This window comes from Amphibalanus amphitrite, unplaced genomic scaffold (genome assembly GCF_019059575.1).
Source record: "Amphibalanus amphitrite isolate SeventyFive unplaced genomic scaffold, NRLGWU_Aamphi_draft 000369F_arrow, whole genome shotgun sequence".
Lineage (NCBI taxonomy): Eukaryota > Metazoa > Arthropoda > Thecostraca > Balanomorpha > Balanidae > Amphibalanus > Amphibalanus amphitrite.
This window is the reverse complement of record NW_024881863.1, coordinates 247,685-264,973: the sequence shown is the minus strand read 5'-3', so window position 1 is coordinate 264,973 and position 17,289 is coordinate 247,685. Positions and strand designations below refer to the sequence as shown.

Here is a 17,289-nt window from a genome sequence, read left to right as displayed (position 1 = left end):
GCATGGGCTCCCGTGTAAAAACACCCTCTTCTCTATACGAGGTGCTGTGTACGTTACTTGACAGGAAAGAGAAAGGCATACGTTACATACAAACTCTTCTGTATTATACTGTACAATTTTGCATGTTTTTCTTAACAAACTATTAACAGGAGTTGAACTCTAATGGATTTCCTGGTCTTCCGTCTTGCATGCGAGCTTCTTGAGCTTTTGCTTTTCTTGTCGCTTCTTCTGCTTTCTGTTATTCTGCCTTCACTCTGTTTTCTTACATACTATGATACAAAGTGACAATTAAAACTACATCACGGTTATACACTAAAATCAATGTTTTTGAATATTGCCCAGCGTTTGTCTGATTTAATTCTCAGTGCTCGTCTTTAGAGCCTGCACAGTGTAATGTAGTCATGATAAAGTTTATCGGCTATCGGTTTTATCTGCACGGTTTTAAATTCCCATCTATGTTCATTAGCTTTCATTGAACTGAGCGCTCGTAAAATATTTAACTTTTGCTCATTTGATCTGATATTTATGGACCAAGAATAACATTTTTTTGCTGCACTTTAGTAGTAATGTGTTGCGTACAAGTGTCAATGGATGCGTGTGTGATGAACTTCCTGGACATTAATCCCTCTAACTCGTTCTCTGCGTCTGGGCGTGCCGCGCAGGTTTACTGGCTGGGACCGATCTTCGGTGGGTGTCTGGCCGCCAAGATCTACAAGGACAGTTTCCTGGCCTGCAAGCTGGCGCCTCCTCTCCACAGCAGTGTGCGAGCCATCCGTGTGGAGGAGCCCGAGCCGGCCACTGTGGCTATGCCGCCGGAGAAGACGGTTCTCCTGGACGATGTGGATGGAAAGGTGGACGATTCGAAACCCTCCGACCCCGAGAGGACGACCGATATCTAGGCTGTCGCCGCGAGAGAGAATGGTGGGCGTTGGCGTGGGTTATTGGCATCGTCCTAAAAACGCATTTGTGGGACAGTGTTTGGCATGTTTACATATCTGGATGCTGAACAGTTGACGTTGAAGATCAGGCGAATTGCCAGATTGCTAGTTGCGTAAGGTACCATCGAGTGTGTCTATTTATTTGGAATCTTATTTGTAGGCAGTCGGTAGCTTGTTTATATATTTATCGTGGCGACTAACAACATCTAGCAAAATAATAACTTTTATAATTGGAATAAGAACACGTTACCCTTTACGAAATGAAACTTACATTCTGTCGTAAGAAGCACGTATATGCTTCCAAAGTAGCTTTTTCAGAGTCACGAGTTGACTTCTGCAATGTGCACAAACACCATATATGACTTATCAAATGTTCCGTGGAATGGCAGCTTCCACACTGACTTTTCAATAATCCGCTTTCTTGTGAATCCGGGTATCTTAACAGGCCGATGCAGCGCGTGCCTTAAGTAATGACAGAGAATGTGTAACATACTCTGAATTAAACGGTTTGAAAATGGTTCGGATGCGCCTTGTGCTGCTTTGTTCATTGTCGTGAGTGCTTTGTCGTGGTTTACCGCTATAAACCGAAATTTGAGCATTGTACACATTACGCCGAGAACAGAATTGTATGTAACCGCACTACACGAGTAGTAATTAGACACACAAAACTGAGCAGGCAGGTATTGTGGGCCTGGAGTGTGGGCGGCGGGGTATGCGGCTGGCTGGATGTGAATGTGGTGTCTTCAAGCATTGTGTGGTAGGACTAAATCGGCAAAGAAAACGGCTTTTATTGACGTAATTGTCTAGTAAATCCACTCGATGCTCACATTTACGGAGTATTTCGTCGCCTTTCTATGGAGTATTATATTCGGCTGGAATAGCTAAGCTCCTTGTGTTTGAATGCATATATCCAGTGAGTCTGAAGCTTTTGTGGGGTTAGACGCTAGTCCGGTCTCCTCGGGTCACACAACAATTCCAGGTGACTTTTGTTAGCTCCGCTAAGCTATGCTAGATAGAGTGCGTAGGGTATCGTGCGTATGAACTACGTAGGGTGGAGTGTGTGGTGGTTTTTTGTCTGGCCGGTCATGCTTTACAGTCTCTGGATAGGCTGTCGTGTGTTTAGTTTAACTTTGCTCGCGTGTACAGGCGTTTTTTGTTTGTGCAGCACTTTCTCCACCGGTCATGTTTGTATTGGCGAAACGCGTCTGTATTTAGGGATGTACAGAACTGCTGATTCCCTCGTGCATGCAGTGTTCGCGTTCAGGAAATACATGTATCCGTATAATACGAGATGTTTGTGGTGTGGTTTATGCGATTGCTGATTTCCACATGTTGTGGCCAGGACCTATGGCGAAAAAGGATGAAGGGGCTTCCGACAAACCCTCGAGAGAGGTATACCAACCACCCCATGCATTTGACTGCTTTTATTTCGACATTGGGGCTGCATAAACAGCCCACAAATATTTTCGCGCGAATGGGCTAGACAAACCGACTTGATGAGGTCATCTGTTAAAACATTCAGAAAGGTCAGGGTACACTTATCTCAGAGAATTTTCCAGTCCTTGGACCTTGGTCGTGTTACAGGAAGGGGTATAAACATCGTTTAGTAGGCCAAAAATAAATAACTCGTCGGAGGTGAAATTCGATATATGGAAAGGGCAAGGCACATAAAATATATTTTTCTCAATCATTTCTGGTTCTGGGGACAGAAAAACACTAGGTAAACAGAAGTCACCAAAATGAATAGTGCCGTGGTTATTATATTCTCTTCGCAAGATTACATAACCATGATATTTGGATAAGAAGACCGAAAATGAGTCGTTTAGCGTAAAAGTATGGCGGCGTAGGCACGGCGGTGCGACGACTTTCGACATAGGCGGCGGAACGGGGAGGGCACCGGGTCACTGTGCTTGTCTTTGATTTGGACATTTTAACATTAGCCCTATGGGCGTTACATGGAAAGAATGGGACCAAAAGTTGGCAGTGCCCCCCCCCCCCCCTAATTGAAGGCAGGGGCGGATCCAGGAAAACTCCAAGGGGAGGGTCATGAATCGAAGTTGTGCCCCTACCTATACCCAAAATTAAAAACTCAACGGATTTCGTCCACTTCATTTTGGTGGTGCCCCCATTTTTATTTTTTTTTAGTTTTATTTTTTATTTTTAGTCAGTATCTTAACTCTTAGCCACAACCACATTTACCAATTGTAAGCAAGTATATATGAATGTGCTATGTGTATATATGTTGTGGACGCTGAGTAGTGAGTACTTACCAGGAACGTGATCGTTGTCAGTCCGACGAACTTGACCCTGGCGTCTAAAGGGTCTGTCCTTGACACTTCAGGCTTGTCAGGGGCACCAAAGTCCTTCCAGGGACACCACAAACCTGTCAGGGGCACCTACGGGCTTGTAGGGGCGCCACAGGCCCGCCAGGGGCACCACAGGCCTGCCAGGAAGCAGGGGCACCACAGGTCTAGCAAGTATACACGACAGGCCTGTCAGGGGCACAACGGGCCTGTTGGGCCCATGAGCACCCCTAGGGGCAGGGGCACCACAGTCCTTCCAGGGGCACCGCAGGCCTGTGAGGGGCACCAGCGGCCTAGCAGGGGCACCAGTCAACACAGGCCTGCCAGGGGCATCACAGACCTGCCAGGGGCACCAGAGGCCTGCCAGGAGCACCACCGACCTCGCAGGGGTAACTTGGGCCTGTCAGGGCCCAGGGACACCACGGGCCTGTCGAGAGGCACTTCAGGGTTTTCAGGGGCACCATAGTCCTCTCCGGGCGCAGGGGTAGCAGGGGCACCAGAGGCCTGCCAGGGGCACTACAGGCCTAGCAAGGGCACCACTGGTCTATCAGGGGCACCACGAGCCTGTCATAGCCAGGCATCTCAGGCTTGTCAAGGCCCAGGGGCACCACAGGTCTGTGAGGGGCACCAGCGACCTAGCAGGGGCACCAGTCAACACAGGTCTGCCAGGGGCGCCACAGACCTGCCAGGGGCACCACAGACCTGCCAGGGGCACCAGAGGTCTGCCAGGGGCACCACCGGCCTTGCAGGGGCACCTTGGGCCTGTCAGGGGCACCACGGGCTTGCCGAGGGGCACTTCAGACTTTTCAGGGGCACCAGTCCTCTCCGGGCGCAGGGGTACCAGCGGCCTAGCAAGGGTACCAGAGGCCTGCCAGGGGCACCAGCGGCCTAGCAAGGGCACCAGAGGCCTGCCAGGGGCATCACAGGCCTAACAAGGGCACCACGGGCCTGTCAGGGGCACCTCAGGCTTGTCAGGGCCCAGGGACACCACAGTCCTTCCAAGGGCACCGCAAGCCTGTCAGGGGCACCAGAGGCCTGCCAGAGGCACCACAGGCCTAGCAAGGGCACCACTGGCCTGTCAGGGGCACCTCAGGCTTGTCAGGGCCCAGGGGCATCACAGTCCTTCCAGGGGCATTACAAGCCTGTCAGGGGCACCAGAGGCCTAGCAAGAGCACCACAGGCCTGCCATGGACACCACAGGCCTGCCAGGGGCACCACCGGCCTTACAGGGGCGCCTCAGGCCTGTCAGGGGCACCACGTGCCTGCCGGGGACACTTCAGGCTTGTCAGGGACGTTACAGTCCTGTCAGGGCCCAGGGGCACCAGGCCGGCGTGGTGTCCCTGCTAGGCCTGTGGTGCCCCTGGCGGTCCTGTGGTGCCCCTGTCAGGACTGTGATACCCCTGATAGGCCGGTGGTGCCCCTGGCAGGTCGTTGGGCCCCCGGGCCTCAAGGGGGGGCATGACCCATGTGACCCCCCCCCTTGGATCCGCCACTGATTGAAGGTGTTCCGCCGCCAGCGACGACCACAGACTGACAGACACACAGACCACAGTGGGAGGCAGTGTCTCAGCTCTCATGTAGCATCACGAATCGGGTCACGTCCTACCTACCATGCAATGGGAAGAGTGCTGTATATACATACATAGGCGTACTTGAACATTCTATGTAAACTGGGGCTACCATGCCAACTGTATAGGTTTTGGTCAGTGCCGGTCACTTTTAAGAAACCGGTCGGTGAATAGACAGATTGTTATATTTTCAAGAATACCATAAACGAATTCTTCATATGCGATTTCATATTCAAAGAATTAAAAAAACTCAGTTTCATTCACGTTTTCATATTTAATTTGCATTTATAAAAATCGCAACTAGCAGACAACCGAAAACGACGGCCATGCTGGCTGTGACGTCACGATTCGTATGCGCGCGCAGCGTTCCCGGACGGCGGCACTGAGGACGCGTATTGGGCCGTAGATACGGCCTTGGGCCGTAGTAATCTTTGTGGTAATTCGCAATTTGCATCGTCTTTATTGTGACTTCGACATATTCATCCATTCCTGGGAGAGCTGAACTGTTTTTATCATGTTTAAACCTTGCATTGTAGGAACTGCCTTACTTTTTAAGCCTCTTCCCACCCAACTGGCAGGATGTGCGGAGGGGGCTGACAGCTTTTTTTTTTTTTTTCTACGCCGCCACCCATGAATAGGTGACCAGGAGTGCGCCCTCCCTCTATCCCAGCGACACACAGAACCTTACGTTAACACCAGACCAAACTTAATATGACAAGTCGCGGCACTCCCTGCTAAGAGTAAGGAAAAAAACAAAAGAAAGCAAATAGCTGTGGAGTGAGCATGCTGTTAATATGTTAACATAAGAGAAGCAAAGTGGTCACAACTGCAAACAGTTAGTGACTGCCCTCCTACACCCCTGAAACGCCCACAGATATACACTCATACAGGGTAATGTTAGTGGGAGGAAGGTGATAGAGGGGGAGCAGTCATACAAATAAAGTGGATGGTTGAAGGTGATCTTTCTGGTCAAATTCGAGCAGGATCAGTTACTGAACCCCTGCAGGGCCGTCCAACTAAGCAAGGCTTGTTGTCGGACAGCCCACAGAGGCCAGTTCCGAGGTGACAAGTGTAGAAATAAAATTTAATTAAAATAAATAAGTCAACAGAACACAATCGGGAGGTAATGTCAAGAAACGCCAAGAACGAAAGACAAAATGTAAAATAAAAATAAAAATAAGATAAATTTAATCAAAATCAAATTAAGTTTAAATCAAGTCAAAAAGAAAGAAAGAAAGAAAGAAAGAAAGAAAGAAATCAGAAATAGGAGGTAACGGGTAATAGAACTACCCAATAACCAAGATGATTTTCAATTACATTATCACACGAGGCATATCATCATGCAAACTGAATTGAATGAATCAATGATACTGGTTAAGAAAGAAACTTTTGGAGAGCTTTTTAATAACTGATTTCGAAGCTGGTACTGTAGAAAGTCTGGGAAATAAAGGCACCATAATTTTGTTCCAGACTCTGGGCCCGGCCCACGATAAAGTATGCGTTTTGTATACTTTGTATGTAAATGATTCATAGAAATGTTTAAAGGGACCATCCCACCTTAACATTAGTTTTGAGTTGAGATAGCCAAGTTTGCGGCCAGGCTCAGAAACCACCATTTATCCTGGTCGCAACCCCCGCAGCTTTATGGTGTTCAAGAAATTTCTTCCCTTTACTTGCAGGGTGGGACCAGCTTAGTCCCTATCTCTTAACCATTAGCGGTTTTTTGATGACGTCAGCAGTCATTTCAACGCCCGCCATTCCTTGAACCCGAGTTTTGCCGACCTTGAGCTCCCTTTTTTATCAACGTGAAATCCGTCGTCGGCGCTGAGAAAGCCTATTGCTTTTCATTTTAATTTGAATATTAGAAGATACCCACCACTGGAACTTGGACTGATATTATACCAAGGCCGAAGATGATCAAGCTGCCTGCTATATCTGGAGCTTGGTGTTCAACTTCAACATGGAATAAAAAACAAAATATCAAAGCAAACTGGATATGGTACTGCAAGTTAAAGTCCAAAGAAATTTGAAGAGCTGACAATTGACATTAATTCTTTTCCTGCAAGGTTTCCATATGGAGATCACAGTCACACCATGAAGAAATATTTTTGATGTTTACAGTTGAAAGGGGATTTATATTCCAGTTTTGACGAAAGACGCTGCTGACTGTCTTTGGAAAAGGATGTCGGCATGAGGTGCAATTGTGCTTGTGAAGTGGTTATAACTGGTCTTTTCACAGTATTAAATTAAATGTGCCATTGCAGCCAAGTGTGTTATCATGTAAGGTAAAATCAAAACTACAATGTTGGTTTTACGAGCATTGAGAAGGCTGGTAGGTAACACCTGCCTGTGCTCGTAAATCATGCTGCCAGCCAGAGTATTCTAAATTAATTTTATCATACACTTTTGTTGTCCAGAATGGTTGCACTATTGTTTGGTATCATATTATTCCATGTAAATATGGTAGTGTAAAGTCCGACCAACATGTTACCAGATTTGAAGCTGTTACGTTACCTAAGTACCTGTTTTTTACTGGCGTGGTGAATGTCACCTGGATTTTGTTTTGAGGTGCAGACCTAGTAACTCTGACTACATGGGTTTGAAGCTATTATCTATTCTGTTTTTACTGGCCTGGTGAATGGCGACTGATGTTGTCCGTGGATGGCACTGAAACAAATTTTGAGTGTTTTGTACAGTGTTTTAATACAATGCCGAGGGCTGAAAGTTCTCTTGTTTAGAGTGGTGAAAGTTCAGGATATGCCAGCCACCATGGTGGGTCAGAGTTAAATGTGTTGCAGTCAGTTCGGCTTCGGCAAGCACACGGATGGGCATACGCATCAAGACCTGCTCTGCCATACTTTCAGCCAATTTTACCTAAGTAAGTCTTTTCTTTTTTCTGCCAAAAGCTATGACATTGTGAATTTCAGCACTGTGGCCTGTGTGTAGCTTTCAGGAAAGCAATTCTAAATAAAGCTCTGATAAAGTGCAAAATCAGCAATGCAGCCCTCTATTACATTTTCTACAACATCTTACTTGTTCCTTGCATGGAGAGAAAAATGCAATGTTATGAATTCGTTTATTCACATAATTTGACAAGCATGCAGTTACCTGCTACTATCACTGCACAAAACAGAGCAGAAAACATCAGTTGATCAAACACAAGACATAACAGAAGTTTACAACATAGGGCTGCCGAACCTGCTTCCTCCCACCACAGTTGATGCCATTTCCTAGCCTGGCTTGATGTGAGCACTGAATAGCTGCTTTGTCTAATTACAGCTCACTACCATTCAACTTAAACTACTCTCTTTAAAGTAAGAGTGAGAGCGTTCAGTGTTCATAGCAGCTCGACAGACGACAGACAACAAACATCTTGACAAACCAACCAGTATTTGATTTGGCTAATGATTTATGTGCTTGTTGTATCATGGCCAAACTACTTTAACAGCAATAATCCCTGTTTCATCTTGATCTTGCTTTTATTTCCATTTGAACTCAGATCTTGAAACAATCATCTGAAGTGATATCAGATACTGGCTTCTGTTTCTCTTGAAAGCAAGTTAAAACAACAATGATAAACTAAGGCAGGAGATGTGAGTTGTGGCAGTAAATTTTTGATTCAACATATGTCAACCTTATATTGCTTGAGACCTCTGTGACAGACAAACAAATATTTATAGTTTTTTGATAGTTTGGATTCTTGGCTTGATTTAGCAGATCAGCTGTGAATCTTGACTTTGAAATCACATAAATGTCATGGTACCCGAACGAATCCTCGCATGACATTTCTTCGTAGCACAATTTTTCGTCCGCATTTCTTCGTCTACAAATCTTCGTCGGTGCATTTATTTGTCCCTCAATGCTTACTCTTGCATATATTTGCGTTGAAGAAGAAATGCGAGCCGATTTTCATATACTCTGGTGCGAGACAAAGTAATGCGATAGGTACGAATAAATGCCCTGACGAAGATTTGCAGACGAAGAATTGCGATACGAAGAAATGCCATAAGAATTGTCCTGGAATCCTTTATTGGCCATCATATATTGACCTTGATAAGATAAACGCATCATTCGCGCAATATTTGTCGCACTTTGATACCAAATTATTGCTTCCAAATACCGACGTAAAGAAAACCTTTATGTGACGTCATAGAAACAGCGGATTTCCCAAAAAGTAAACAAAAATAAAAGTCTTATATCTCGAAAACGGGTGAATATTTTCCGGTAAAATTTGGTAGATGTTCATTTTCGCTCTTTGTGATTCACGCTACATCACTTTTATGCCAATTCATTAACTTTTTTGAAGGTGGGAGGGTCCCTTTAATGGAACGATTTATTCTAGTAGGTTCAGATGTTACAAAAAGCTCTGCAATAGCCATTGGTAGGTTTCCACTAAGTTTTCTGTGCAGTAATAGCAACATTTGCTGTTGCCCAATATCCCTAAGTTTAAGAAGTTTGAACTTCTTGAATATTGGTGCAGTATGTGCCAGTCTTGGCTGTCCATCAATTATTCTTATAGCACGTTTCTGAAGTTTGTCTAATTCATTTAAACTAGTTGGGTATGTATTTGTGTAAATGAAGCAGCAGTAGTTAATATAACTAAGGAAAAGAGAATGATACAGTAGCAAAAGGTGTTTTGTGCCCAAAAGGTATTTGAGCCTATTCATTATTCCGATATTTCTCGATAATATTATTTGGAGTTTGGCTATGTGTGTTTTCCACTTAAGGTCATCATCAATAAATACACCAAGGTACTTAACAGTGTTTGCACGAGTAATTTTAGCACCATCAATTTGAATTGTTAGTTCACAGTTTGTTGGTTGATTACCATATAGCTGATAGTACGTTTTATCAGCATTGAGGGACAACTGGTTAGAAGCAAACCATTCAGCAATTTTAGGCATTAATGTATTTAGTCTGGCTTGAAGTGCATTTCTGTTTTCACCTTCTATGAAAATGGCAGTATCATCAGCATATAAAAGTACAGATATGTGTTCATCACATATGGATATAAAATCATTTATGTATAATATAAAAAGGAGTGGACCCAGAATAGACCCCTGAGGTACTCCTATGTTTACCGGAAGAATAGATGATTGCGTATCATCGATTTGAACGCATTGAGTGCGTTCATTCAAGTATGATTTTAGCATCAAGTATGCTTCATCACATATGCCATATTTATGCAGTTTGCAGAGCAGTATCTCGATATCAACTGTATCGAATGCCTTGCGGAGGTCAAGGTAAATTCCACATGTGCTTAGGTTGTTTTCCAGAGCACTTAAGATTTTTTCTTGGAGAATTACGATAGGCATGTAGGTACTCATACCTTGTCTAAAACCAAATTGATGATCGCAAATTATGTTATTTTGAGTTAAGTGTTCACTTAATCGAGCATAAATAAGTTTTTCTAGTAATTTCGAAATGACCGGGAGTAAAGATATTGGGCGATAGTTATTGAATAACTGTTTATCCCCAGTCTTATAAATTGGCTTTATAACAGCTCTTTTTAATGAGGTGGGAAACACACCTTGGAGAAGACAGAGATTCATGAGATGAACAATCACAGTAATTATTGATGTGTATGTTGATTTAAATATCTTTGTATTTATTTTGTCATGACCACTTCCAACATTGCGCATACTATCCACAATATTTTTCACTTCATTTTCATTTGTGGCAGATAATTGTTGAAGTGGTGTTCCTACAAAGTTAGGAAGATAATCAGTTGGATTGCTTTCAGTGTCTCTGATCTTATTTTTAAGCTCTTTTCCAATGTTGGTGAAGAATGTGTTAAATTCATTAACTATGTCCTTAGTGTCATTCAATAAGCCGCTGTTGGTTTTGAACGCATCAGGCAGTTTTGTGTTTTCGGAGGAGCCTGTGGACATTTCCTTGATGATTTTCCAAGTATTCTTAGAATCTGATGTTTTAAGTTTTGCTTGGATATATGATTTCTTTGCTTCTCTTATTATCATCACAAGTACATTGCGATATCTGCGATACTTTGCTGCATTTTCATGCACCGGATCTTTATTTTTTGATAAAAACAGTTCATTTTTTCTGCCTATTGACGCCAGTATGCCAGGCGTGATCCAGGGTTTAATTGGTGTGTTTTTCCGCGATGGTACAAAAGTAGCGCTGAATTTTTGTATACCATCAGAGTAAGACCGAATTATTTTTTCACAAGCTATGTTAGGATCAATTACATCTGTGAGGCCCTGTAAATCAGTTTGCAAATGTATTCGCAAATCAGTGATTTTGTTATAATTGAATGATGTGATTTGCTTTTTCGGTCTCACGTTTCTTTGTTTATATGTTTTTAGGGTAGCATAAATTGGGAAGTGGTCAGACAAGTCATCGTGAATTGCTCCAGTGTCTTTAACAAGTGATATATTGTTACAATATATATTGTCTAGCAGAGATAGTCTTGTTTCACCTTGTCTGGTGGGGAGGAATATCAAGGGAAGAAAGCCAAAGGACAACATCATATTGAAAAATATCTCCGCACCATGATCATTCCTCAGGGCGCATAGGTCAAAATTAAAATCACCAGTGACGATCACTGTGCTGGATGAGATATCAATGGAGTCGAATAAACTTGTCATCTGCTCACAGAAAAGAACTGGGCAAGTATCTGGGGGTCTATAAAATTGTGCAATAATTACCTTAGAGCAAGGTAGACAGCACTGAAGTATGACTGATTCAGTACCAGTTGGACAGTCAATGGGAAGACGAGTAGTGGAAATTACACTGGATGTGCGTACATATACAGCTACGCCACCACCTGTGCGACCAATGCGATTTTGAAAGAATGCTGTGTACCCGGGTATGTTACGATATTTATCAATATCATTTTGTAACCATGTTTCGGATACACAGATCACGTCCCATTGTGTACCAGTTGAATACAGGAAAGTATTCAGGGCTTCATATTTCTCGACACTTAAAAGAGAACGAGCATTGAGGTGCAAAATAGAGAGTTTCTCAGTGTCATGAGAAACAGGGGAATTGTTATTTGTTGTAACAGTGTAATATTTACAGTTATTTCGTATGGATTCAAGTTCGTTACTAACAGCAAGATCAAGATGAGTGTCTGTATCTTGAAATGGATGAAAGATCTTGTCGTACAGCAAAGGCAGTTCATTTTCTCTTATTCTTGTCAGTGGCATGCAACACTATGGTTACTCCACCGAGAGACAAGAAGATAAAACTTGACAAGCTATCCTTTGTGTTTGGGATGAGTGTGTACTATTAGAATCAATATAGGTACCTAACTGTGGGTACAAACAAGAATATACTACATGACTATATGGATACATGATCATTGCATTACAAGTAATGCAAATAGATATCAAATGAATTTTGCATAAAGTATATGCAAAACACACTTAAGAAACAATACTCAGATGTAAGTGCTATGCTCACCAATAAAATTCATATGAGAGGCATGAGAGTGCCAGGCGTAAAGTGCGACTGCGTAAAGGCTACACTACCGCCATCTGCAGTCCTCTTGATACGCCACCTAACGTCAGCCGTATGAACGAGCCAGCCAGTGCACAGCCCAGCAATGGCCAAGATAAAGAGAGAGAGAGAGAAAAAAAAACAGCCCCGCGCGACAGCGTCGGCATCGCGGCCGCCCCCGCCCCGGGAGCCAACACCCCCAGGCGCGCAAACCCCACCCGGCGCACAGCCCCCCAGGAGCCGTCCACGGCGGGGGGCACCCCCGCAGCGCGCCAGCACCACGAGGGCGCCGCCGGCCACGGGCAGGCCGGAGGGCCCCGAGCCGGACGGGGCCAGCCCACCCAGAAGGAAAAGACCCCAGACCGAGAGCGGCCACGACCCCGCAGCCGCACTGTACCCAACCAGACAGCCCCGAGATCACCAACAAAGGGAAACTCATGGACCACAACATCCGTAACCAACGGGAGACCAAGGGGCAGACACTGCAGGATCATCGCGCGAGCCAACTGGGACAGGGCAAAGGCCAGCACCATAACATACAATGGTGAGATGAACCCAATGCTTTGAGTACCATATTCAGGTCAGGACCCCCGGGCTGGCTGGGAAAATAATGATCTGAAACAATACAGTGAAGAACTAGGGCGAAATACAGTTGAGCTTGCAAAGCCAAGCTCTTATGCTCAATGGCAATGAGCACTTGCTCAGCCGTCATGCACGAAAGACAGTCAGCAGCAGGATATCAGCATTCCAGTTATATAAATGGAATTATCGTTTATACTAAGTAACTGAACTCTGATGAATGATATGGATTATGGATGTATCTCAACCAACTCATCAAATCATCTCAGCCAAACCTTTGAATAGTTAGGCCTGTTCAGGTCCAACGTAACAGCAGTAGCACAGTCATCACGATCACATGCATTCTTCATTATAGCATTCATAAAAAGACCATTCTGCCTGGCCTGGGCGCAAAGCGCTCATTCACATCCCATACAGATTAAAAGGATAAAATGGCTTTTCTGCCAAGCCAGGCACTGTAGTGTCCATTCATTCTTTTGTTCACTGCAGTGCTCAGACACTCCATTCATATTAAAACTTGGTAAAACAGCCATGAAGGCTAGGCACCAGGGGTGCTCATCCATCCATCCACACAAGGTTAAAAAGGAGTCCATTGCTGGTCCTGGTGCCAAGGCACTGGTTCAACATTCATACTAGTCACACCATCCATCATTCAATTTGCTTCATTAGGAAGCACAACATGCAAAATGTGAATGCAAAATTGCACTACACAAGTTCTTGCATTGCAATCACAAGTAATACTTTATAGGCATCATAGAATGATATTGAGAGTCAGCACATCCTCTCTGTCACCCATCAGAGTCAATCTGAGGTGAGAGTCAATATCTCACATGATTAGAACACAAAGTTTTTTCATGGGATGGAGATATCCAGCAAGGAGACCGAGTGACGTCACAGCTGTTAGCTAACACTCAATATCACACCAGAATCTAGATATAGGTATGATAACTTATTTGATGAAGCTTCACAAGTACCTATGTAAATATTTAGGTAACAGTGGTTAAGCTGAAGGGCCTGCTGTATCTAGGGCATAGATAGAGCGCCTGCATTATCAATAAAGTGAGGCTACCTAAGGCCAGTACATTTCATAGGTAACAACATACTCAAATTAATGACTTTGGTAGTTGTTTATACCAATCTAGCATTTACCAAGAACAGGTAGGTATCTTATACAAGTATAAAATACACATGTGTCTATGTTGGGCAACATAGGAAACAGAAAAGACATTCCAGCCAGCCCAGAGGGACCTATTTATGAATATAGTGCAAGATTAACTGATAATTGAAATTTGAATCAGAATGAGATGATGCATAGAGCAGCTGATCCAGAGACTTTTACTGTTGTTTCTTTGGTTGCTGACGTTTGCTCTGCCTCTGGTTGGGCACAACAAATTCTGCCAGGTCAGACACCCGTCCTGCAACCCGCCCCGGCGGAATGCTCTCAAGGGTCTGTGACCTCATCAGGTTGTCCCGTGATTCCGGTCCCTTGTTCCCAGCACTCTGGACCAGCTCAAGGATTTCCTGTTCCGTGTGCCAATGTTCGATGAGGGAATATTTGTTGTCCTTGGAGCTCCTGGCATATATGGATCCGTTTTTGGTGTGGTAGTTCACTATTTGATTTTTTTCTCTGAGCTGGCCCAGGCGCCTGATCATGGCGGCCCTAGCTTCAGTGAGGTTTTCGTGAATTATCACCTTGTCTTTTGTGTCTCGGGGCTGCTCAAACCGGGCCTGGTAGACCGCCTCCCGATCATCATGGTCCTGGAACTTGACCAGAACTCTTTTTTTGTTTTTTAGCCTGTGACAAGCCACGATGGCTCCTTGCATGTTCACATTGAGTTTGTCTTTGATGATTTTTGCTACCATGGCTCTAGTTTCAGAAGTTGATTCCTGTTCCTTTTTTGGGAGTGGCACCCCATCTCCCCCCAGAATAAGAGTACTTTTCCTGTTGTACTGTTCATTTTTTTCTACTGCCCTCTCAGTGCTAATCACTCTTGTTTTCAGTTCTATGTTTTCGGCCTTAAGGGCTTCAAGTTCGGACCTCATGGCAGACATACTTTTTTCAAAGTCTGCCTTCAGAAAATCAGTGACTTTTTTACTGCTTCTTCTATCATCTTTGACACGTCCTCCATTCTAGCACCCATCCCAAACACCCAAGATTTTCAAGCGAGAATTAAGTTAGTGATCGAAAGAAAATTGCCTATCAACCCAATTTAGATATGGAAAGGAAACAAAAAAAAGTTGACCAAAATGAGGACAGGGCCCTTAAACCCCTACCTCAGAAGAAAAGACAAGGGAAAATAATATTAAACTCAAATTAAACTATGCAGAAAACTCAGCGCCGCTTTCGTCTCAAATTCGTCCTCCGCCAAGGCACGTCCGCTCTCCACGCGCCCCACGAGCGAAGTGGAACAGCTGTGATGGATTCCAAGACTACTGTAGAAGTAGGATGACTCCGGCTCTGTGTGCTGCAGTCAGCAGTGCGTGAGGCGACCAAGGGGCAGGGGAAGTGTCCTCTGTGGCACGCTGTGCCATTTGGCCGCGTTACGGCGTCCAAAGCGCACGGGGTGGCTCACTGCCAAAAGAACAATGGCTCTTTGGGTTAGGTATCCTCGGTGCTGCAAAGGTGGAGGACACTGCAGCGATGGCGCGTGGCCGAAGGCTAGAGCCTTTAGTGATAAGGGAAGTAGAAAAGCATCTGGGCGAAAAGATCGCCAGCTCTAGCATTGCATTCTTAGCAGCGGTGAACATCCTGCGTTCGCTGCTTCGCCAAACGAGGTAACTGCCAGACGCCAGTGGTAGTATAGTCGGGGTGAAGTGTCCCTCGTCTGACAAAACACTGCGTAGGTACATCGGCAGCAATGATTCTAGAAAGATCAACGCGCAGAAACATGTGGCACAGATCCAGTTGTTGATGCTGAAGCCGCAGTGCAAAATGGCATACTTCTGTGTGGCTGATCCGTCCTTCGAAACCAATAGGCAAGTCACGATCGGTGTTGATTATGACGAGATGTAGGTACTGTCGAGGGCTATTAGCGAGGGATGAGGCGTTTTGGCGTGCGACTGTGCACGTCGAACTGCGCCGCGCGCGCACGCAGTAAGTCCTCGGTAGCTGCCAGCTGGTTCCACGTCGTCGCCTTGACTGAAGTGTTATTATATTATTTTAAGTCAACCCATTATAAGTCAATGGGGGAAAAATCAGCTCCCTGTTTTTTTTTTCACTAAAACGCGTCGGAATGGCCACATATACCATAAACGACCTCATATACGATCAACCTTGTCCTTCACTACCTTGAAGCCTGTTTTGCTGTTGGGCAGCTGTAAGGTCATGTGACGTCATCAAAGGTCACCAAAGGTTTTCTGCCAATGACTCCTTACAGAAACCGGATACAGCCGTGCGGATGGTCTCATTGTGTTTAGCTCGCCAAGGCGCATCGAATGATGACCTCGAGGTCACGTGACCTGAGGTCAACCTTTGACCTTGACCTTTCGAGGTCAACATACATATGGTTCGATACCGATTGGCAAGAGGATCACGATGGTGCCCTTAGTTTGTTCCTAGCTTGCCTAATTCGAAAGTTATTCGAGAAAAACTATCCATATGTAGCGCCGCCATTTTGACTTTTTTGACCCCTGTGACGTCATATTTGACCTGACCTGAAAATGACTTACGTAAAAATTGTAGACCTTGTCCGTGCGTACCCAATGCCGTTTACCGCTTGTCGCTATCTTGCTTCGTTCTCGAGATCTCAGGGGGGTCATCCGCCCTCCCCCCCCCCGTCGGTTGTAAGTTGGCGCGAACCCCGTCGGTGCGCGGGTTAACAAACACTTTATCAGGTGTTGAGGATGAAGTACCTACTAGTACATCCTGGAGTAATACACCACTTATTTTGCTTTGTAGGTACCTACCATCTTTCTTCCACAAAGATTCACCTTCGTCCGCCGACCAACACTAACATAATGCAGCCAACCTTCACGGGCTCGCTGGATACGAATCGTGACGTCACGACCAATCAACGCTCGTTATTTAGTCACGTGATAATAATTGACGTTTAAACCGATTTTTAAGGCATTTAAACTTCACGAATCAAACTGATTTTTTCACCGTTGGAGTTTTCAGATCAAATAGCACCTAGTACGTGCGAAAAAAGTGGCATTTTTGCATAGCGCAACACGTCTATTGCATTTAAAGCAGAAAAAAGTGTAGAGTAAGATAAGCAAAAGTTCAACTCCAGATGGGGCTGGAAGGGAGGGGAACCGGAAAATAGGCCCGGCAAACGTCATTGGTGGTCGGCTTTTCTGTGCTCATTTTTTCAATACGAGGGTGTCACAGGTGCTGATAGTGTGTATTCAAGAGCATATGTGGTTACATATAGTGCGACCACCAGCAATATATTTGTTGATAGCCTTCGGGGTGATGCGAACACGATAATCTACGAC

At 44.8% G+C, this 17,289-nt stretch overlaps 1 protein-coding gene across 2 annotated transcripts in view; it reads left to right on the top strand.

The window, feature by feature from the left end:
* LOC122389719 (aquaporin AQPAe.a-like) overlaps positions 1 to 2,223 on the top strand; it is a 41,045-nt gene extending 38,822 nt beyond the window's left edge. For both annotated transcript variants that reach the window (XM_043382024.1, XM_043382025.1), the window contains one exon: positions 663 to 2,223. In XM_043382024.1, the coding sequence (XP_043237959.1) occupies positions 663 to 899 (237 nt within the window). In that variant the 3' untranslated portion in view covers positions 900 to 2,223. The remainder of the gene's footprint in view (positions 1 to 662) is intronic.
* Positions 2,224 to 17,289: the final 15,066 nt, after the last annotated feature.